Here is a 24,851-nt window from a genome sequence, read left to right as displayed (position 1 = left end):
TCCAAAAGAAAGAGGCTGGGGGGAAGTGTGTGTACTACAGCATGGCTCTTTGCCTGGCTTCCTGCCTCCTCCTGTGGTCTCCTCAGTGCTCGCTTGTGCTCTCCCTCCCCAAGTGTAGTTTGATTGCAGGTGGAGCAACGTTGCCTTTTCAAACTTGTAATCAGTGAAGCTGGGCTAGATTTTTATATAGTTTTATCCAGCTGTGTGTGTGTGAGAGAGAAATGAATGGGGGTCTGGGGAGGAAGTCACTACACTTGGGGAGGGAGAGCACTAGTGAGGTTAAGCAGAGTCATCCACGGTGAGGCAGCAACTAGCTCAGCTTTTTCCTTTTACTTTTTTTTTTTCATGATGAGAGTGGTGAGGCTGTGCCTCACTTGCCTCACCTGACTGCACGTCACTGCCCAAAGCATACTTTGCATTACATTTAACCATGAATGTAATGGTGACACTACTGGTTACTAAATGGTGACACTACTGGTTACTAAAAAAGTCAGAATCCAAAGCCATGAATTGATTGCAATTTAAATACATTACAGCTTGTTCAGGCTTAAATGAAACAATTGAAGTTAGTTTAAACCAGAAAGCCGAGGCCTCCAGTCTCTTTCTAAACCAGAAATGAAGACAAAGTTCTTGTAACATTGAAAGGGTTGTTCAACAGCTTTTGACTAACGACATACCTCGGTATAGATTATAGCTGTCATCCAAAAACGTTTGCTAGGTCTTGGAACAGATAGCATTGCCCAAAGGAAGATGAGGATAGGAAGCACAAGGGTAATTGTGGAGGCAGAGATCATATGATTAAGAATGATCACAAAATAACACACCATTTCTGAGCGGGCTACAAGTGTATTATATAGCGAATAAATAAGAAGCAAATGTCGAGGTTGACCAGAGTAGAATTTCTCAGATTCATCTAGTTCCTCATCATGAAACATTCTGTAGGAATAAAATTAGATCCCATGATTTAATATGATAATTATATATACTATATTTTTCAGAGTATAAGACGCACCAGAGTATAAGACGCAACAAAGTTTTGAAGAGGCAAATTTTAAAAACAAAGGTTTTTGCACTCTGCAAACCTCTCGAAAACGGGCTCTGTTTTTTTTTTCAAAAAAAGGGCATGAATAGCCTTTAGGAGGCTTGTAGAGTGCTCCTGGGGGAGTGGCCCCTCCGCAAAAGGAGCAAAAAATGGCCCCATTTTTTATCCAAAAAAGGGCATGGATAACCTTTAGGAGGCTTATAGAGTGCTCCTGAGGGCTGGATGGGGGGGCAAAACTGAGCAAAAAACGGCCCGTCTTTTGCTCATTTCTGCCCTCTCCAGCCCCCAGGAACTCTCTGAAAGCCTCCTAAAAGCTATCCATGGCCATTTTGGTGAAGGAGGTGGGGTTTTGGGAGGGAAAAAATGCTGTATTCCATGTATTAGATGCACCCAGATTTTCAGCCTCTTTTTTGAGGGAAAAGGTGGATCTTATATTCTGAAAAATATGGTAAATAATTTTAATTAGAATATAGAACATAGAATAATAGACTTTGAAGGGAACTTGGAAGTTTTCTAGTCCAATCCCTACTTACGGCAGGAGAATAATCTGTAAGTAATAACAAAAGCACTTAGATTTATAGTGCTTTACAATGTCAGCATGCCCCCAAAAATCTGGGTCCCCATTTTACCAACCTTAGAAGGGTAGAAGGCTGAGTCAACCTTGAGCTGGTCAAGATCAAATTTCAGGGTGTGGGCAAAGTTAGCTTGCAATTCTGCGTTGTAATCACTGCTCCACCACAGCTCTTGTTAAAAAATAACAATGCTTCTACGTAATAGACTATTGCTCAAGAGCTATGCAACTAATTTCACAGATCAAGCTATAAACTATACCTCAGCTTGCTTATTTTCTAAGCCAAGACAAAAGGTGGTACTACATGAATTAATTACATTTAAGGAAATCCAGTTAAATCGGGGCATTTGAAAAGATAGGTGAATGTCACATTAATTCAGCTTGTTAAATAAACAGGAAAAATCCCCAACTGTCAAATGTTTTCACAAAGAACTTTCATCACCATTGTAACTAACTTGCATACTTAATCATAGATACCTACTTGTTAAGTAGTAATTCACTTGCAGTCAGTTCATGTGTCAAAGGAGGAAGAATAGAATCTTCTGGTTTTTCAGACTGATTTTCATCTGGGCTCACTATCATTTGGTTTCTGCTAGATGAACCATCTTGGGAACTATCTAAGGGGAAAAGTTCCAAGCTCACAGCTTTGCTATATGATGGAGGGGGTTCAGCAATACCATCCAAACCAGAATAGGATGGCATATCTGAATCAGAAATATATGCAGCTCCTTCCGAATCCATACAATAATCTTCCATTTCATGTTCCTCTATGGGTTCAGCTTCCGTGTCTTCTCCTTCATGGTCCTCCCCTTCAACCTCTTCAATAGTTTCTGCTGTCCCCTGACGGGAATACAGCATAGTGACTTGAGTAGCCTCACTGTCATGAATAAGGAAGAATATTTTTGTCAATTTCTCACTTTACAAATAATGTTTATTCCTCTTTTTAAAAAATAAAAATTGAGTTGTTGATTCTACATTGGATTTCACTATTATCTCAGTGTGGACTTGACAACATCAGTTCTGGAAATATTCACATTCCCCAAATGTTTTCATGTTCAAAAAGTTTTGATTTGTTTCAGCATTTTAGAAGTTATTATGATTCTGTTCATTCATTAATAACTACCATTGGGACTGTATGATTATGTTGTATACTATGAAATGTTTTATTTTAATGTACTTTAAGATTTTTTTCTAATTTATTGTTACATATTACCTGTGTCTGAAGAACAAGTTCATGATATATGTTTTATAATGCATAAAGGAATTGGGATCATACAATGAAGGATCTATCTTCTCTGCTTTAAAAAGATCCTTTATGTCTTGTGTACTGTTTTTGTGAGCAATAATGTTAACTGAAGAGAACCAGAATCATAAATCAGCATCTGAATGCAGCATTCCAAGCTCTCAGTTTAACTAAAAAGTAAAATTATAAACAGGCATATAATTGAGAATCCTGAAAGCAAAAAATATAAGGATGAAAGGGAAGGTATGAAAATGACATATACGACATATTACTATCAGTCAAAACAAGACAGAATTGCTTCCAATGAGTATGCCAATAGTTTTACTTTTAAAAACACAAACATCATTTTATATTGCCAAAATATATCAGTGGTTGGGATAATTGAGTGAAAAGCATGCAAGGATTAAGCACCTTGATACTATACTGCCACTGTCAGCAGATGAGGAGGACATATCCATGCTGTATGTTTTACGAAGCCTAGGTCGTGCACGTTCACTTGTTTTAGGAATAGGGTCTGGACCATCTAAATCATCAAGGGTAGATTGCCTGGACAACAACAGTGTAGTTGCTTCCGTGCAGCAGCTATCAGTGCAAACAATTACAAAGACAATGTTATATACCAATGGCATCCTGATGTGGCTCAATAGTGAACGTGCAGAATGGCCAAGCAAAATACCAATGGAGACATAGACAAGAAAGGATTTAATGGAAGATAACAAGCTTTTTGGTGCCAAAGTAGACTATTCTTATTCTGATAACCACACAAGATCAGTAATAACAAAATGTGAAGCCAGGAGAAATTAGGATGTACGCTTATTTATGGTGTAAGACTAATGGAATCCATGCATTGCATTCTAGTAAGATTGATAAAATGCATCATTTTTAGCTTTTTTAGTCTTATCAGTAAAATGTCATCAGTAGCTAAAAATGTTGCAGTTGAGATACTTATAGGTACATTAAGCAGGCACTACAAATCGATCTTTTAAAAAGATATAGCCAAATATATTAAAGTTATTTTAAATAGCCTATACTAAATCTAAAAGAGTGCTGTATTACTTTAGGTTACAATTATTGATCTTTTAAAAAAATACAATTGTCTTTATCCCAGTGTAGACACAATCATTTTGGGAGCTTTTAATTCTATTTTTCTCCCGCTTAGAAATGAACATACCTGAGAACAATGAAACAAACCAGATATAAATAATGTGTAAGCAGCAGCTTTTTAAAAAATAGATAGTAGATATTCATTTTTCATGATACTAGTTGAGACAGTTTTTGAAGAAATTATTTTTTCTCTAAAATGAATTAAGAAAATTTTTCACAAAATCTGATCGTAGGACCCTGGGGTCATATGAACGTGTTCTGTCCACCTGTTCCAGCCCTATGAAATGGAAGTTTTATGCACAGAATAACAAACACAGAAGTTCCTTCAAATGAGAAGTACTCATAGGGTCAGAGTCAGTTCTCAAATGGAACAAATCTCTGCAGCAATAATATTTTGTAAAAATATGCAAAAAAATGATATGGAAATATGATATGATATAATATAGGGATCAGTTTTACTATAGATCACGGTGTTTAGGGATCTGCTATTTGAGAATAATTTGTGGAGTCTTGTGTTCTTTTAATATACAAGGATATTGTATATTAAAAGTGTGAACTTTTTGGTGCTACATTTATTGAAAATTACACCAAAAATACTTCATTAAATAGAAACACTGCTGCTTTCATATACTCTTAACATAAGAATTTTGAAGAATTAATCATATGTTGGCTATCATCTTTTAAATAGGATAGTACAATATTCTATGCTACTTTAGCATCAACTACAAGCTAAGTTCATTACTAGATGTTTATGCATTTATGAAGTTCATCCTGTGTATACTTAGAATTATTGTGCTCATTGTAAGAGAATACCTGGATTCACTGTCACGAGAAGCTCCTGATTCTAAACTTGCAGTCCTCTCAGCCTGTCCAGGCTCATAAATTTCATCCAATCCTGATTCCCTAGAAAGTTTCATCATATGGTTCTGGTAATACATATGGATGCTCTCTCGAGTTGGAACATTTCCCTGAGAAGGAAAATAGAAAATTTAGGAAATTAAGCAGGCTAATATTTAGGAGACAAATCAGGGCAGTAGAAAAAAGACTTTATTCTCCTTGGTTTGTCAATTGTTTTGTAAGAACTTTTTTAAAGAGAAAGAAATAAGCCCAAAGTTAAGAGTCGTAAAGTCAGTTAAAAATCCACCAATCTCATGAATATGAGACTCTCATGAGTGATGTAATATTGTTTTCTTTCTATGTCATTCCTAAGACTTTCCTCCACACTCCATGACAGCACAAAAAGCACAAAACCAAAACTATTCATTTTAGCATATCAGAAAAGAAGAGAATATAATGCAGCTACTATTTATAAGATTCTAACCGCCCTCTAACGGGTAAATTAAATTAAACCTGAGATCACATATCTGTTTTTCACTATCGTGAAAAATAAATGAACATGTTGTAGTACCTTTTTTATTTCTCTAGTCAGCATGCATCTTTCAATTCTTAATACTGTGGAGATATCAATGTGCTCTCTTGAAATTGAATTTAGCCAAGCTGTAAAACTGTCTATTGTTGCCAGAAAAAGAACCCAGGTAAACTTCAAAATGTTATATATTCTTTTAAAAATATTATCTGGGAAAGAAACAAGAAAACATGCTTTACAAAACGATACTCAAAACAGTAAACAGTTGCAAATGTTATAACAAAATCAGATCCAAGAACCATTATCTGAGGGTAAGTTTCAACAAACTCTGGAAAACATACTTTTCATTTGATGCGCACAGGTTGACACTGTTTTCTATGGAATTTCTATCTCCAAGAGTTAGTGATAAGCAAAACTTCAGGATTAGACTTTTTTCATTTTAATATCTATTGGTATAATTGTTAGATGATGCTGGGAACTTTGCTCTGCTTATACGAAAATGTTTATTCCCAGATGCTTCTTAAATTTTGCATTGGCCTTTAAAATCATTCTGTAGACAATAAACCTATTCTACCCTATGTACTACTTGCACTCTTAGCAGTATTTTTTCTGTTAAAAAAGTAGTGACTGGTATGAAAAATGATTATGACTGCAATACCTTTTAGCTGAAAATGGTTTCTGAACAACTTGTCAGACTCAGACTAATATATGGAAGTTAGCTTGAATTATATAACATTTAGAATTTTAAGTGACTTTCAAGATAAAAATATCAGTAAATTCTGCAGTATATATACAATATTCTATCTTTATTTTAGAGATAATTAGGCTGTACCATCAGCTGCTATTATTTGCTTACCAGGGCCATCAGATTTACTTTTCACAGGTTCATCTCTTTCTGCACCCTCCATATCTATTTCAACTGACAAATCAAAATGAAAGAAGTGAGAAAAATTAGACTTATTGACTTCAATTGCCTTTTAATTTTTTAATTGAACACATAATGAAATATATTTATTGAACACAATATGAAGCTTCTTTAATGATGCCCCACTGCTGAATTAATACTTTGCACTGATTGCTTGACCAACACTACCTTTTTTTACAAACCAAAACTAACATCTTAGTTGTCCCAAAGGTGCTTTTTCAAGAGGCAATTGGACTTTCTTGTTTTTCTTTGAAGATGTTTCGCTTCTCTTGGAGGAAGACTGTTCGGCTCTGACTGGATGGCGAGGAAGGGAAGGATTTAGATTCCTGGCAGACAGCTGGTCATTTGCATTCTTTTTGGAGAGTCCTTGAGGCCACTTGGAGGTTTATCTGTGTCCATTTATAATCCATTCATATTCCCACACCTTTTGAAGGGTGTTCATCCAATTGTCCTAAACATTGTGCAGAAAGCAAAGCTCCAACTTCTCAATGACAACACAGTTTTTTCAGCAGTTCCAAGAAGGCTCCACATCCATTTGTACTTCTTAGATGACCCTGAGGACACAGATAAACCTCCAAGTGGCCTCAATAACACACTAAAAGAATGCAAATGACCAGCTGTCTGCAAAGAATATAAATCCTTCCATTCCCCATTTTCAGAGCTGAAAAAGCTTCTTGGATAAATAGTGAAACATCTTCAGAGAAAAAAAATCCAGTTGCCTCTTGAAAAAGCACCTTTGAGACAACCATGACCTGGATACTGAAGATCTCCATAGACATTTAACGGTATTAGTCTATATAATGCCATGATGAGTACTGATAAACTAGCAAACAAAGATTATTTGGACTGGCAGTCAATCTGAACTTGAAGTTTCTTATTCTGTTCCCTTTCTTTATTCCCTTGGGCTTTATTTCAATAATTTTTTGGCTGCCTAGATTCCATGTGAGGAAACTGAAGAACTACATCCTGATTGACAAACTCCATGAAATCATAATTTCCTGAGAATCCCAACTAGAAATCGCAGCAAAACTATGGAAGCTACTTGTGATTTTCTGAATGTAAATTATGGCTCTTCTACAATCAGAGCAGAAAATGCTACTTGTATAGTTAACAGATAGCTGAGAATATTTCTGAAGCATACCATCATCAGATACTTTCTGCCTTTTTTTATTCTTTTTCTTCTCTTTGCGCCTTTGTCGTAGGGCAGTTTTAGGATCAGTAATCCAGGCTTGATAAAGAAACTAGAAGGGAAAAATCAATTTTTTCATGTTCTCTAGTAAGTAAATGTTAAGCAGATAACAAAAAGCATATAGATTTGAAAAAATGTATTTAGAATTGGGAGATGATGGAAACATAAATCATTTAGGAAATGATTCATTCAAGTCTAAATATTTCAAATAATATTTGTGACTTTGATAAATAAAAACATTTGAGCAGAACTATAGATTCTTATGCATCTGTAACAATTATGTTCAAAAATCTGAAAAAGAAGCAATAATTTATATACAGACTACAGTGTTCAAGTTAATTTTAACTTTAATGTCATACAAGTACAAACCAGATCCAGTTAGGCAATATCTGGAATTATTTTTAAATGATTGACCAAATCTTTCAAAACAGAAATACGTTTTTCATGTTATTATTCCCTGGTATTAAATATTTATTTGTCCAATCCATAACTCATATGATTAATAAAGTATTTCTGTAATAACTGTTAGATTTAAAAAATTGAATCTGCAGAATGAAAACCTTTTGCTAGCTAACACTGTATTATTAATGACACTTATTAGCTGTAGCCAACACAAATATATAGATGCATGCAAAGGAAAGCAGATGAGAAAATAAACAGAAGATTGTTTATTGACAAGATAAGCATGCTTAGATAGAATATGCCATCATTATATACATAAATCACTAATGTTACCCTAGCTCAGTGGTCGGCAAACTCATTAGTCAACAGAGCCAAATATCAACAGTACAATGATTGAAATTTCTTTTGAGAGCCAAATTTTTTAAACTTAAACTATATAGGTAGGTACATTGTTATTAACTTAATTAGGGTACTCTTTAACTGGTCTTTGCTAAAAACGTCCTCAATCTGATTGAGGTATGTTCACTGAGGTTGACCCCTTCCAACTTTCCCATCCACACTCGTCTTGTATACTTGTCTCCTTTCATTCATCCTCGCTATATGTCCAAACCATCTCAACATACCTTTCTCAATCCTCGACACTACATCTTCTTTCACTCCACAACGTTCCCTAAAATTAACTTAATAAACTTTACTTAAAGTTTTAAGTCTTAGTTAAACTATAGTTGAATAAAACTTGATATCATACTTAATAACGATATTATTTATTGATAAAATTAAATTCCTTACAATTTAACTTACAATATCCATAAAATTAAATCATGACAATGACTGACAAACACTAAGGTGAATAATGGCCTTGCATTTCCTTGGAAAGTTTGGGTAAGTCAGGTTTGTATGTTGTTGTTTTTGATTTTAGGCACGATTCCAGGTTCAATCAATAAGACGACTTCTCAATTTACTCTTGATAAGGTTCATGCTTGAAAATGATTGTACGCATAAATATGTAGACCCGAATAAGGAAAGAACAGCAAATGCTAGTTTTTTCAGTTGATTATATGAGTCAGGAATACTATTCCAGATGTTAAAAATCAACCTATCTTCCTTCTCCAGGTTTTTCAAAGCAGGCCACTTGTGCTGTAAACTAAGTTCACATTTGGTTTTCTCCAATATTTCTATATCAACACAAAGATATAGATTTCAAATTTCAAGCTCCACAATTCTTTGTTTTTTAAATCCAGCAATTGCACTTCAAAGTTGCCAATGTCAATATTAAAGGGAGAAAAAATTAATTCTGTTACAGAAGCATTAAGAAGTTTTTTAACAAAGGCTAACGTCGCTTTGCTGTTTCTGAATTCCTGAAGCCTTTTGAGAAAGGCTCCCCTCATATTTAAAAATGTTTTGAAATAGCAAATGTCATATCAGAATTATTTTCTTGGTGATGTTTCAACAGGCTTGGAAAGTGAATCAAAGTTTCTCTTTCAAAACTTTGAGCAAAAAGAGATCATTTGTTTTCAAATGAAATAACTTCTTCTAACATCGAAAAAAATGTGTTTCCTTTCCCTTGTAGTTTACGATTTAGATGAGACGTAACGTCTACCATGAAATAAATTTTTTGGATCCACTGATTGTTCATTAGTTCTGGATAGTGAACACCCTTCTCAAGGAGAAATGCTTTAATTTCTGTTAATAAGGAAGCGAAACGTTTCAAAAAGTTTCCTCTTGATAACCAATGTACCTTGTTATGCAACAGAAGAGCTGCATACTCACTCTCCATTTCAACTAAAAATTCTTTAAATTGGCGATGATTAAGAGCTTTAGCTATAATGGAGTTGATAATCTTAATCACCAATTCCATAACTTTGCAAATTTCTTCTGGAAATGTCTGAGCACAAAGCACTTCTTAATGAATGATGCAATGGTGAGTAAGTATCTTGTAATTAATTTTTTTTCTTTCAAAATAGCAACAAACCCATTTCTTATGCCGGTCATACTTTTTGCCCCATCTGTTGAAATTGAGACAATTTTATCAAGTGGAATATGATGTTTTTCAATGCACTCAATTACAGCATTTGCTATATCCTCTCCACGTGTTTGACTTTTGAGTGGCAATAATCCTAAAAGTTCTTCTTTAGGACCTGTAGATGAAATAAATCGTACAAAAAGTGAAACTTGCGCTGTATCATTTATGTCACAAGACTCATCAACTGCTATTGATAAAGCTGAAACCAATTAAAGATCTTCGACTTGCTGGTTGGTTATATTCGAAGACATTTTGACTGTTATATCTTTCACTGTTTTAGCAGACAATGGTAACTCTTCAATTTTTTTTTAGAATATCTGCTTTGTTCTTAAAATCCCAAAATAGCTCTTCAGATGCATTTATAAAACAACTTTTTATGTATTCGCCATCTTTATATGGTTTTCCTCTATTAGCAACCTCTTGACTAACCACAAAACTTGCAATATTAACATTGTTGGAAGATTGCATCCAGTAATTAAATGAGAACTTGATTTTTCTTGACTCTTCTGAAATTCCTCATCTGCTTTCTTCCTTGCATCACCGACAGGATATTTAGTATTAAATGACACGTGTTTAGTTGTAAAGTGTCTCTCCAAATTTGATTTCTTGTTATGCGCCAATTTTTCCTGACAAATAAGACAGGTCGGAAGGCCATTTAAGTTTTGAAAAAACACAAAAGTCTCGGTCCATTCAACTTAAAATTCAAGGTTTTCGTCTTCCGTTTTTCTTTGCTTCTTCTTTGTAGCCATTTCAAACAGGGCACCTTAAAAAATGTTTCATTTTATAATAATAAAGCCACCAACACAAAATAATTACAATTCTTAAATTGATGACAAAAATACCTGTAGGATTTGCAGCTGATTGGAAAAATACAGGTAACTTTATGCTTCGAGTAGGTACTTTTGTCACCCGTGTGCGATTTGCGGATGCGACTAGCACTAACCACTGCACAATGAGACTGCTGACTGACTGGCTCACTCAACTCGTGCATGAATCGTACACACCTCCCCACTCTGCATATCCCGCGGCCCGCCTGCGCTGTGTCTCCTGTTGCCCAACCGACCGACACCCCCCACTTCTTCTAACGCCACTTCTTCAAAATAGATTCGCCCAGACCAAAAACCGAGTTCTGCGCATGGGCCACAAAGTTTCAATCGAACTGTACATGCGCGCCTGCACAGGGTATTTTATGGAAGAGCCACACTCAAGGAGCCAAAGAGTCGCATGTGGCCTGCGAGCCACGGTTTGCCGACCACTGCCCTAGCTATATTTAAAACTTCTGTTTTAATGCATAACACACACTTTGGTGTGTATTAATATATGTATTTTAAAAAATATTTAACTTCATAAAAATAAAATAGGATGTGAGTTTGTGACTTATGTACATAGAAAAAATATAATTTTAAAAAAGGAGGGAGCTTCTGGCAATGTTCTGTCTTCCTTGAAACCCACAAGTCCACAAGTCTTAAAGTTACCAAGTTTGAAGGCCCCTGCTCTACAGTATATTAACAACTTTTGATATAACAAATTCAGAGATGCTTTAGGTTAGCTGTTCTTAAGTACAGACTCCCAAATTTTCTATAATCTACCTTCTGCTTTGCATTCTTGTGCAATCTTTCTGACAAATATTATCACATAGAGTAAAATCCCACTCTACTAAATTTATCCAGTACCTACAAATGAATGCAATTTGATGGAATCTGTTTAATACAGTTTAGGCAAAAAGTCTAGGATTATGCCAAAGACTTGGCTCTGCATTTTCTTTCTGATATTTATCATTATAGCTAAATCGAGATCTCATCATCAAGTTGGTTAACTGAAAACATTAAGTCAAATCCTTGGTTGTCACAAAACCTCCTTAAACTCATATTAAGAGGAAAAATGCAGTAAAGGGATACTCTGCAGAATACAATGGGAACAAGATCTTATTCTACATGGTATAGAATATCAAATACCTTTGCAGCTCTGATTAAATACTGAAGAATAGTTTTGGGCAGTTTAATAATAGACTTTGGCAAGGCTAAAATGGCTGAAGCAAATTTCGCAATAGCTCTCTACAAAGAAGGACAAAGCAAGATAAATTAGTGAAATTGTAAAAGCTAATATTTTAAGAAACACACTGTAGAATTCTATTAGCAGTAGGAGTGATATTAAGTTAAAAACAACGTTAACTGAGCATTCAATTTTGCAGTGCATTAGATTTAGTTACAGGACAGTGCATAAAAGTGATTTAGTTACACGAGTAACAATCATATATTAGTAATCTGAATTAGGAAAGCACATTCTAAATGAATATTTAGTAATCCACAGCTATAGTTACACATCCTTGTATTTGCCTCTAATATCTTTATAAATGGATAGAAAATTCATGACAGACATATACATATACTGTACCATTCTATAATTTCTCAGATTTTAAAAAAAACTAATTCATCTGCTGCAAGATAAATAAGAAGGGTACAATGAAAAACAAGTATAGAACAGTTTAGGACAAAGCAATATAAACTCAGGATATTTATATAATTTTTGGATCCATAATACACAAAAATTACTTTCAACTCATGAACTTTAAACTAGCATCTCTGATAAAGCTAGAAAATATTGCCAGGTTTCAAACGAACAATACGTCTTTTGTAATTGGTATTTATCATGTAAGTTCATATAAATTAATAAATATGTTCAATCGTAATAAAATAAAATTAATGTGTCCTATAAAGGATAGCTTGAGAAGCTGGTATTACAGTTTTAGTTAAATTAACTACTAATGCAACACTCTCTGTATGAGGTGCAGTTGATACAAAATGCAGCAGCCAGACTACTGGAAGGACAATCCTAACAATGGAGAATAGCAACTCTTTTATAGCCTCTGTTTTGTTTACCAGCAGTCTTCCAGACCAAAATCAAAATGTTTAATTTATTCAGTGGGTTATTTTGAATAATATCTCATTTGAATTTAATGTGCTTATTGGTTTGGACTTCTACAGAAGTTGAGACTCTTACTTCCTTTCAAAACCAATGAGGTATGGACAATAACTCAGGCCTATCTATGATATCCCTATTGTGGAGTGCTCAAACAAGTGTCCTCATAAACAAGTGTCTTTGGCCCATACTGATTATAAGCACCATAACAGCATAGGCTTGGGTATAATAAAAATGGATTGGTTTTAACTGAATTGATTAATTCATGCATAGTGCTATTGTTGGCTGTCTAAAGTCCCTTTGGATTGGGAAAGTTAGAAAAAGAAGTCAAACTAATAATCAAACAAAACTTGCAATATTTAATTAGGCAAAATGTAAAGTATATACTGTAAAGTGAATCTGCCCTATGAATTCAATCCAATTATATAACAGTTTATAGAAATTAGCATGCTCAATCTACCACAAACTCCTAAGTAAATAATCCCAATCTTCATTTTAAAAACTTCTATAAAAACTTCTATAAAAACTTTAAAAACTTCTATATCTTACTGAGAGCCAGCTGTACAATTATGGATGCAGATGTGATAGGATCACATGTACCTAGACTATGCTATAATTTTCCATGCTAATTTACCTCTATGGCCTCTTTAAAGAATTTAGGCCATGGAATACACCTAATATCAGATTGCCCTACTTTATGAACATACAGATAAGGTAATCCATGGGTGTCTAGGTATGTTCAAAACATTTAGATGACAGCTCTGGTTGTGCACCTATCTTGACATTTTTGCTCTTTTGATGTCTAGGGGCATCTGTTCTGAATCTGAATATGCATAAATTAATCAGATTGCTGGAGTCTGTTATATCTAAACAGTATTGGCTTAATTTTCTCTAAGCTAGATACATTTATTTTCAATATATTGTCAGCCTTATTTGTAACTAGAGATTTATTCAAAGATCTATGCTTACAAAAGTTTATCTTCAAACCTGCAGTCTTTTCACTCAAGGCAAAAGGCATCTAAACAATATCAAGGAATGGAAACTGAGAAGTTTTTTTAATAACTTCTTATTGATATATTTAAAATATATATATTTAAGGACATAAAAAAATTAAAAATAACCAGGCTACATGTATAATTGAATGGAAATTCATCTCCAATACCATTCTTGTATTGCAGAACTATGACAATTATGATGTACACAAAAATCAGTTAAACAGAATCAATATATTTCAGCATTATTTTATCGCAATTCAGACCAATCAAACTGCCTTTGTAGGCAAGGTATGGACAAAAAGTCAAGTTGGCAATGCTCATTAAAAAAATAGGCATAGATTTGATCACAAATTTGTGGCCACCATTTTGAGCACATCCGGTAGCCAATCTTGTTTGCAGGAATATCATGCAAGTGAAAACAGTACCTGGAAAGCAGATCTTTTGGGAGGCTCTTCCTCTTCCTTTCCTTCCTCTTCCTCCTCTTCTTCACTGTCCGACTCAAACAAATAATAATCTCCACTTCTGACCACTAAGCAAAATGAAATATTCTTTTTATTTCTCGTAAGGAAACAATTCTCATAAGAGCTATCCTGAGCCATGACTCAAAGACTCAGAGAAGTAGGTCTATGGTTATAGGAATCAGTGGCAGGACATACAAAATGGAGAAAAGGGAAGCAAGGCACATAGATCTCTCGGGATGTCATCACAAAAAAGAAGCCTCAATAATAGGAACATTATAGAATAATCAGATGAAAAGTTGAGGAAAAAGTTGGAATATGTTAATGAAAGTTTGCAACATTCATAACTTCCAAAAATTGTTTATTTGTGAGAGGTTGAGCGTTTTCTAATTCCAGAGGAATTAAATGAAATTATTTAATGAAATTAATATGTGCTCTCTTCCCCCACCAAAACAATAGCTACAAAAAAGTAATACTGCTAAAAGTCTGCTAGCATCTGGACGCATTCTTCTCTTTTCCTATAGTCTTTAAACTTAATATTAACAACACAATAAATACGTTCTTGTATATAACACTTTTTGCTTGTAAATTGTGAAATGGATGCCTCCATATCTTCAAGTTGTAAGAGAATATGAATGAACTGGGCCTTATATCCTTGAACAGAAGCTCATTTTTTGAAACATTAAATAAGCTAATAAGTCCAAATGGATCAAAAAAAAAGAAAAAAATAAATTACATATTACATATTAAGCAAGAGATAAAATTAAAGTCATAGCATTACATTTGCCTATTAAGACAATGTTTGCAAGTAAAGTAAAATATTTTAATATATTTATTATTATATTAAGAAACACAGATAGAATGACTTTTGAGATTATATTTGACCCTCATTATATAGCTTTCTGAACCATAAAAATAAATTATTCAATCATACCTTATCCTATATTTTATCTAAACCGTATATTAAATAATGTATCTTAGGTCAAAAAAAAATTGATAAAACTGTGCCCTATAGAAACATTTTCTTTAGCTTGAAGATTAAAAAGAAGTGGAAAGCAAATAAGGGATATATCTGAATAATATAGAATAATCAAAAGCTAGAAAATTGAACAGTGAAGAAAATGTAGTCAGAGAATTATCTAAAACGAGGAAGGAAGAGCTTGGGTACCATAGAAGGAACTGTAGTGGTGCAGTGGTTAGAATGCAGGCTAACTCTGCCCACAGGAATTCGATCCTGACTGGCTCAAGTTTGAAACAGCTTTCCATCCTTCCGAGGTCGGTAAAATAAGGACCCAGAGTGTTGGAGGAAGTATGCTGATATTGTAAACTGCTTAGAGAATATTGTAAAGCACTATAGAGCAATACATAAATCCAAGTGTTATTGCTCTTGCTGTATACAGTTATGGTTTTGATCGTATCGCCGTGATTTATGAACTGCTGTACACAAAATTAATCCATAGCATAGATATAATTTCACAGAAAACTGCCAATCTCTTTCTTATTTGACTTTTATTATTTACAAATTTTATAATTAACGTTACTTAGCTGCATATCGGAGTTAACTTTAGACTTTTATTCTGATGTCACATACCAATATATAGTTGGTAAATTACAGTATATAATCTAGGATGTATATGTAGTTGGTATCTCCTAAAAGTATGAGTAGTTGTTTGCATAAATATGGCTGATAAACATGTAAATCTACTTGTAAAAGATCGCATTGGTTGTAAAATATGTACAGTGATGGTTGCATGAAGAGTAGATCTATTCTCGCTCAGGGGGCACTATGAATCTCCTTGGTAACAATACGTTCCATCCATAAAATAGGAGTATATATGACATTTTATGTGAACAGTGATTCTAAATTATCATTGAAATTTAGAATTCAGTTTCTTTCCTCAAAATGCATTTATCTAAACTTCTGTTCTTTTATGACTATATTAAAATAATTCACCCATTTCTTATTAGTAAGTGAACTGACAAATAAATTATAATAATCTATAATCATTTAACTTATTATTATCTCTTAGTGTACTTAATAGAAGTCATTAGTAAGTCTTATATAAGTCACTAGTAAGCCTTATATAATTCAACTGCACTTTGCAGGGTCTATACCCGATTAATGCAAGTTGATATATCTATAGAAGGATGGTATGATTAAACTGCAATAATGCACTCTTGCAGGCATTAATTAATGCGGTAGAGAAATGTGACTCAATTGAAAATTGCAGCTTAATTTTCAATAAGATCGTATGTCTCTACTTACAAACCATTTCTTCACACATCCGTTATAACAGATCATTGAAATGGAGGATGTACAGAGAGTAAACCAGTGAAACATTATTTTCTTCTCCACAGACTGATTCTTGCACATGTTTTGGAGACTTCTAGAGAGCAACAGGTGTGTGAAAACATGTTTTTCATGCCACGCAGAAGAAAAGCCCTGAGAATTCCATGTCAGCACAGAAGGCCTAAAATAATGGATCCTTTCTGTTGAGATACAACAGTACTCTTCAAATATTATATTAAAATATTTAGAAATAAAATTGGCTCCCCAAATATGGAACTACAGTTCTGACTTGTGGATAATTATTTTAAAAGGGCATATAATACTAGTGGATAGTATTCATTTTCAGGGCTTGGCCACAGGTTGCGGTTCACAAGTATATGCATTATTGCAATAATATGGATTCTATGGTGGTTTCCTAAAACATATAATGAGGGTCAAATGAATCAGAAAGAATGAAATGGCCTGGAATAATTTAACAAAGTTTATGTATGGATGCAGGTCACTTTCACAGAATAGACTATAAGAGAAAGCAGGGTAAGTATACTAATTCACACCACTTTCTGCCTGGAATAAAATCCACTGCAAAAGATAACCTGGGATCCCTAAAGCCTTTGAGTCATTCTTATTATCTGAATTTCAACTATTTTTTGGTCACAGCAAAACTAATGAGGATTAACAGAGACCATATCCTGGTCCATTTGGAAAAGCTACAGATTCAAAACACATTACTTGCAATGATTTGTTTTTCTGAAAAGTAAAACAACACTGGGTCTTCAATAACCATTTGAAAATAGGATAGGTCTCTATAAATTTTCATCATGCCCTTTAGAAACATAAATATATGTAAACACACACACACATATATCTATATATATGCATAGGCACAGTTTACTTGTGACTTGACAGAAACAAAAATCTGGAATATTTGTTAAACAATTGCATAGGTATTTTTGCTACAGCAGGAATAGTTGCAAAATATTTACTGTATTTTTCTTCCACATAGTGAATATTTGCTTAAGGAGCTAACTGGAACTTGCATCAGCATATGATCGCCTAAAAGAAACACAGTTTTTCTGTGAAATCTTTTGGTTCCACATGACTATCAAGTCACAAGTCTAAAACCATGCATAAAATGAAATAGGTCTTGGGAATGCCTCCATTCTGGTCAAGGATATAAGGGCTAAATTCATGTACTTTAAAGATGATTGAGAAACCTACTGGAAGCATGATCAACCCAAGGCCGCCACCACTGCTTTTTTTTGCCCTTGGTTTTTTCTTTGTCTGCTTCTCCTAAAATGAAATATGTCCAAACATTAATTTTACAAAGTGAAAAACATTATTATGTCTTATATTTCCCCCCCCCCCCATTTTTTGCAATCTGTGTAAGAGCAGACCCAATTCTGATACTTTCAAGAGACAAAACACAAAAAGCATTTGCTTACTATTATTATAACTACTCTAATCATAGAACCTGGCTACTCTGACATGGAGACAAAATAGAATTTGACTTCAAATTTCTCTATATTTAAGGAATTGTTAAAAAAAATGCTTGTTGTTTATTATAAATTAAAACTAAGCTGCAGCAAATTAAAGTTTATTATGTAAAAACGAAAACAAACAACTGAAACCCAAAATATTTATTTGAATTCATAAAATAAGTTTCTTGACTCAAATTTTGCTTCAAATGAAAAATCTGATAAGATAAAAACATTTGCTATTCTAAAATTGTCTAAGTATCATATAGAAAACCAGTTCAAATTCCAAGCTGAATTGTGCTCTAAATACCAATTTTTAAAAGGCCTGAAAGCTTGTTATATTCTACAATTTTATATTATACTTTAGCGTTCCAGTCCCAACCCCTGCTCTTCATAGAAAGGGACAACATGTTTTTGTAGATAACGAAATGTTATTCTTCCTCTCCAGTGAGAAGGAAGGGTAAGAGAGGGATACCATGGGAAGAGAGTAGGAGTTATTCCCAAGTAAATATGCAGAGAGCAGATTGTGAAGTCCACCCAACAAATGTCTGGATGAGGCACTATACTTTCCTATATATATTCATGTTAATAATACTAAGGTCCAAACAATAAATACCAACGTCGGATATAGTGAAGGAATAGTACCATCATCATCATCTTCTTCTTCAGCAACCTTTTGAATTTCTTGCCCATCCGAGGCTTCTTGACTCATGCTCAGCACCTTTTCTTTACCCTTTTTATACTTCTGTTGCCTGGCTTTGATATGATCCATCCTGTCAAAAGAGAGTTTGCACTCTCAAAATTCAAGTATTATATTTGTGAACCCAAAGAGGACAAGGATTTTAAAATATTATATGGTATTCTTTTTTTAAAATTTTTTTTTTAATTTTTTGTTCTCTATATACAATTATAGATATACATTCACATAGTTATTATTCTTTTTTCACATTCATGGTTCTTATACATTTGTCATTCCATTTATAGAATTATAATATTCCATTTGGGTTGCTTTGTTTACCATCCCTCGCCTCTTTTGACACCACCTTCTTCTCCCTTTCTTTTCTCCCTCCCTTCCTTCTCTACTTCCTTCCTTCCTCCTTTTCCTTCCTTCTTCCCTTACCTCTCCCCTCCCCCTCTCTTCCTCTTCCATTTCCTACCCCCTCTCCTTCTCTCTTCTTCTCCCTTCCATCTTCCTCTCCTCCTCTCTATCTTCCTTCCCTTCTCTTCCTCTCATCTCTTCTCCTCTCTCCCTTTCTCTCCCTCCCTCCCTTCTCTACTATCTTCTTTCCTTGTCTCCTTTCCCTTCCTTCTTATTTATTTATTTATTTATTTATTTATTTATTTATTTATTTATTTATTTATTTATTTATTTATTTATTTATTTATTTATTTATTTATTTATTTATTTATTTATTTACTGTGCTTCTAGACCGCCCCCTCTCCCAAAAGGGACTCGGGGCGGTGTACAGTCCAAGTAGAGAATACATCACAATATGAAAAATAGATAAAATTAAATATGCAAAGTAAATATGGAGGAGGTTAAAATGAGAGTTAAAAGAACTGTACAGCTAAACAGTATATATAAATATAATTTTAAAACTCCTAAAAATATAACACAGATTAAATTAAAAGCAATTCCCCTAAAATAACCAGTTAATAATACGTCTACCAGGAGGTAACAGTTGTAATTATGCCAGGCCTGCTAATCGGAACAGGTGAGTCTTCAATTTTTGCCGGAAGGAGCGGAAGTCGGTGGTGGTTCTAATGTCGGGGGGGAGGTCATTCCAGAGGGTTGGGCCCATCACAGAGAAGGCCCTACTCCTTGGTGTCGCCCGCTGGCATTGCCTAGTGGACGGCACCAGGAGAAGCCCCTCCCTGTGAGAGCGAATTGGCTGCAGGGATGTGTGTGGGAGGATGCGATCCCGCAAGTAACTAGGTCCTGTGCCATGGAGCGCTTTAAAGATGGTAATCAGGACCTTGAAACGCACCCGAAAAACCACAGGCAGCCAGTGCAGCTCGCGCAGGAGAGGTGTTACGTGGGAGTACCTAGTACTCCCCATCACAGCCCGCGCGGCTGCATTCAGGACTAACTGCAGTCTTCGGGCGCGTCCCAAGGCCAGCCCCATGTAGAGAGCATTGCAGTAGTCCAGGCGGGACGTCACCAGTGCGTGAGTGACCGTGCGCAGGGCATCCCGGTCCAGTAGGGGGCGCAATTGGCGCACCAGGCGAACCTGGTGGAACGCCCCCCTTGCCACGGCTGCCACATGGTCATCCATTGACAGCCGGGCATCAAGGAGGATGCCCAAATTGCGCGCCCGTTCCACAGGGGGCAATTGTTCGCCCCCTATGGCCAGCGATGGAATCAGCTGACTGAACCGAGGTGCCGGTAGCCACAGCCACTCAGTCTTGGAGGGGTTGAGTTTGAGTCTGTTGTCCCCCATCCAGACCCCGACGGCTTCCAAACACCGGGACATCACTTCGACAGCCTCGTTGGGGTGGTTTGGGGTTGAAATGTACAGCTGGGTATCATCAGCGTACAGATGATACTCAACCCCACATATGCGTTGAACAGGAGAGGCGAGAGGACCGACCCCTCTGGCACCCCACAAGTGAGTGGCCTCAGAGTCGACCTCTACCCCCCTGTCAACACACATTGCGTCCGGTCGGAGAGGTAGGAGCCAAACCACCGCAAAACGGTACCTCCGACTCCCATCCCCTCCAGCCGGCGCAATAGGATACCATGGTCGATGGTATCAAAAGCCGCCGAGAGGTCTAATAGGACCAGGATAGAGGAACAACCTCTATCTCTGGCCCTCCAGAGATCATCGACCAACGCGACCAAGGCTGTCTCCGTGCTGTGCCCGGGTCGGAAGCCGGACTGGCGTGGGTCTAGATAATCGGATTCGTCAAGGTGTCGTGGAAACTGCTGCGCCACCACATTCTCAACAACCTTAGCTAGAAAGGGAAGGTTGGAGACTGGACGATAATTAGCTAGCTCCGTTGGGTCGAGTGAAGGCCTCTTAAGTAAGGGCCTCACCACCGCCTCCTTCAAGGCAGTTGGTAAGGATCCCTCACTCAATGAGGCATTCACCAGGCCCAGAAGCCAGCTTCGAGTCACCTCCCAAGTTGCCAGTACCAACCAGGAGGGACACGGGTCCATTAAACATGTGGTGGGTCGCAGCCGTCCACGCAACCTGTCCAAATCCTCGGGGGCAACAGAATCAAACTCCTCCCAGAATGGTCTCACAAGACTCACTGTTGACGGCCCGTCCGGTCCACTGAGGGGGGCCCATCCGCTCCGGATCTGAGCGACTTGCAGATATTCCCCAAACTCCTCTGCTCTACCCTGCAAGGGCGCTCCCCGCGTCCTCTGCGATAAGAGGGAGCGGGTCACCCTAAACAGGGCGGCAGGGCAGTTATCAGCGGACGCAATAAGAGTGGCATTATATCTACGTTTGGCCGCTCTCAATGCCACAAGGTAGGTCCGTAAATAGGCTCTTACCTGTGTTCGATCAGATTCGGAGCGTGAGGACCTCCACCTGCTCTCTAGACGTCTCCTATGGCGCTTCATCACCCTCAACTCCTTGGTATACCAAGGAGCTCGGGTGGGTCGCTGCCGCAAGAGAGGTCGCAAAGGCGCAACCCGGTCTAAGGCCCCAGCCGCCGCCCTATTCCAGGCGGCCGCTAGGTCCTCTGACCGAGCGCGGGTCAGGGCTACAGGTAAGGGCCCAAGCTCCGTCTGGAACCTATCCGGCTCCATCAGGTGCTTGGGGCGGTACCAGCTTGGACAGTCTGGTCCCGCCTCCTCGCGGTGGGGGGTAGCGCCAGGGAAGTCCAGCCGGAGACATGAGTGATCTGACCATGACAGGGGAGTAACAACTAAATCCCCTATTCCCAGATCACTCGTCCACTGCTCAGATACGAAAACAAGGTCCAGTGTGTGGCCACCTTCGTGTGTGGGGCCCTGAATTAATTGGGTCAGGTCCATGGCTGTCATGGAAGCCATGAACTCCCGAGCCACCTCAGATGCTGCTCCCGTTGACGGCAGGTTGAAATCCCCCATGACCAAAAGCTTGGGGATCTCAACCGCCGTCTCTGAGATCAGCTCGAGAAGCTCGGGCAGGGCCGCTGATGTATAGCGAGGAGCCAAGTATACAATCAGCAAACCCCACTGCCTCCCTGGGCCCCATTTCACACCAAGGGACTCGCACCCGGGTATCTGAGGAACAGTGGCCCAACCACCCTCGTGGCCCAACCAGGTCTCCGTTATCCCTGCAAGGTCCAGCTCCCCCTCAGAGATCAACTCATTAATGAGGGGGGCCTTGTTGGTCACGGACCTTGCATTGCAGAGCATCAGCCGCAGGCCCTGGCTCTGTAGTTCCTGGCCACCTAGGTTGCGGGGGTTGGTACAAACGACCGGGCGTAGCCAGCAGCCACGGTCTCCCAACCGACCTTGTGATCTTCTCTTGTCCTCGCATCCCCCCCTCCCCGCAACCGTTGTAATCAAACAACCCTCTGTTGGAATAACTTGTTCCTTCTCCCCCCCCACCCCGCTCACTTCCCTCCTGGACTCACCTGTTCGTCTGCACTGGCTCCTCTCCCGGCCTGGTTAACCCACCCCCCCTCCCTGGAACCCCCTAATAACAATACAAAACATTTAGATAAAAAGCCCCTGAGCTTCCATTTCTTCCACCTCTCGGGGTTCGCAAACCCGTCATCAAGGCAGGCCCTTGAGAGAGCCAAGGGCCATACCTGCGAGAGAGGGGCCTCCCGCAGGCGGAGCAGGTCTAACCTCGAATAGATAATTAAAAGCCCAGTGGGATCAGGGTGCTGATGAAAAAAGTTGATAGACGGTGAGTTGGGGTCTTAATAGGGGGAAGGAGGTGTTAATGTACTTGAATGGGAAAAAAAAGGGGGGGAATGATCGAATATCCCCTAGTTGTGTAAAATGGCAGAGATAAGGTGGGAGACTGTTCAAGATGGTTCCAGAGGCTCCCATCCGGCGCTCCAAGATTCTCCAAGGGTTCAGGGTTCAGGGTAAAGTTTGGGGTAGAGTTCTCCAAAATTCCTCAAACTTCACAAAGGTTCACAAAGGTTCACAAAGGTTCACAAAGACCCGTAATAGGCATTTGGCACCCCCCTGCTGGCGTCGACAGGGCCCGGGGGGCATGGGGGCATGGGAGCAGCCAGGATACGATAGAAAAACGACAGGAGTCCCTGGCAGTGGCGACCCTTCTTTCCCCTCGCACGCCGCCATAACCGTCTCCATTTGCCTCTCCCGACTGACTCCCAGCCTCTTAGCCTTGTCTTGTTCTCCTCCCCGGTGTCTTGTTCTTCTTACCGGTGTCTTTCCACTGCCAGCATCAGCGCAATCCACACACCTCGCACCCATTAGTCTTGTTCTCCTCTCCTCTCCGGTGCCTTGTTCTTCTTGCCAGTGTCTTTCCGCCGCCAGCGCTAGCGCCAGCGCAATCCTCGCACCATGTCGCACTGCGCGCCGCTACGCGCCGCTATTGCCGCCATTGCTGCCATTGCTGCCCAGCCTTCTCCTCGCTTACAGCCTTCCTTCCTTTCCTCCTGTCCTTCCGAACTCCCCCGACCACCCTGGCGGCCCAAAACGAGCTCAAAACAAGCCAGGGTGGACGGGCTATCAAACTCTCGGGCCTCCGATGACATGAGGCCCGGCGGCAGTCCCTTATCCCGTCGGGAGCTCCATGGCGTTCTCCGGAGCTCAGGAGCCGACCGCCATCGCCGGAAGCTCCTCCTCCTCCCTTTCTTCCCTTACCTCTCCTCTACTTCTCTGCACCTTCCCCTTCCTACCCTCTCTCCTTCTCCCTTCCATCTTCCTCTCCTCACCTCTCTCTTCCTTCCCTCCTTTTCCTCTCATTTTCTCTCCTCCTCTCCTCCTTTCTTTTTCTATTGTTGCAGGTGTCTTTTCCAGCTCTTAATTTATATTTTCTTGGGGTGGTATTTCCGCAAACCCAAAAATCGTTGAATATCATTTCTTGTTCCAAGGATTTTAAAATATTATATGGTATTCTTAATATATTATCAAATGATGTTACATTTAGGCTTATATTACAATAAACATTAGCAAAGAAATAAATTATACAATGTTCTGTACAACTTTGGATGGGAATGCCTGATTTCTCCCCCTAAATTATAAATTGCAGAAGAACTGTAATATTTCCACTTGTGTTTTCTCCTCACCTTTTTGGGTGGGGGGGTCAACAGAACCTTAGTACTCATAGGTATTTGAGCTTATGTAAACTTACATTCAGGATTGTACATTGTCTTCTAAAGTATGGCTATAAGGTACAGATGTTTCAGCTGGACTATTATGTACAGTATATAGCATTGTAATCACTACTATGTTTCTCTACATGTTTTGGGGTTTCATATCTTACTTGACTTTCACTTATTTTGTTATTAGCTATGTCTTAGATTGGGGTGTCAAAATAGCGGCCCATGGGCCAGATGTGTCTTGCATTGGCCATGCTCACCCCTGCTCCATGAAAAAACATCACAAAACTTCATGTGATGGTAGCGTGACACCGCAAGTTTGACACCTGTGTCTTGGATTGGTAGATAGACCTATAATATTCACGAGACACTCTCAAAATTCCAAAGGTGCTCACTGCCTTCTGTAGCAACATCAATAAGGTAATGGTTAAGTATTTTTTCTCTGATTAATGTAGTAGTGTTATATGACAACATCCAGAAAGGAATGTTTAAGAGAAAATAAAAACATACTGTCTCTTCAGTTGATCCATTGATTTTTTCTCTTCCTCAATTCTTGCTTTTACAGCTTTCACAATTGTGGCCTGGAAGAGTTCGGCACCTCTGGAA

The 24,851-nt window shown here is 38.0% G+C and overlaps 1 protein-coding gene across 1 annotated transcript in view; it reads right to left on the bottom strand.

Annotated features, from left to right (window-relative positions):
• The window catches only part of PIEZO2 (piezo type mechanosensitive ion channel component 2), a 218,725-nt gene that overhangs the window by 30,866 nt on the left and 163,008 nt on the right, over positions 1 to 24,851 (bottom strand). The window contains exons 30-41 of the mRNA XM_081951908.1: positions 24,756 to 24,845; positions 18,648 to 18,775; positions 17,746 to 17,817; positions 14,205 to 14,308; positions 11,821 to 11,919; positions 7,393 to 7,492; positions 6,183 to 6,245; positions 5,369 to 5,535; positions 4,774 to 4,928; positions 3,268 to 3,438; positions 2,095 to 2,490; positions 678 to 936 (exon numbers count right to left, since the gene is read on the bottom strand). Of these exons, the coding sequence (XP_081808034.1) occupies positions 678 to 936; positions 2,095 to 2,490; positions 3,268 to 3,438; positions 4,774 to 4,928; positions 5,369 to 5,535; positions 6,183 to 6,245; positions 7,393 to 7,492; positions 11,821 to 11,919; positions 14,205 to 14,308; positions 17,746 to 17,817; positions 18,648 to 18,775; positions 24,756 to 24,845 (1,804 nt within the window). The remainder of the gene's footprint in view (positions 1 to 677; positions 937 to 2,094; positions 2,491 to 3,267; positions 3,439 to 4,773; positions 4,929 to 5,368; positions 5,536 to 6,182; positions 6,246 to 7,392; positions 7,493 to 11,820; positions 11,920 to 14,204; positions 14,309 to 17,745; positions 17,818 to 18,647; positions 18,776 to 24,755; positions 24,846 to 24,851) is intronic.

This window comes from Natrix helvetica, assembly GCF_964273705.1.
Source record: "Natrix helvetica genome assembly, chromosome: 4".
Taxonomy (NCBI): Eukaryota; Metazoa; Chordata; class Lepidosauria; order Squamata; family Natricidae; genus Natrix; species Natrix helvetica.
The sequence above is the reverse complement of the archived record's forward strand: the minus strand, read 5'-3'. Positions and strand labels throughout refer to the sequence as shown.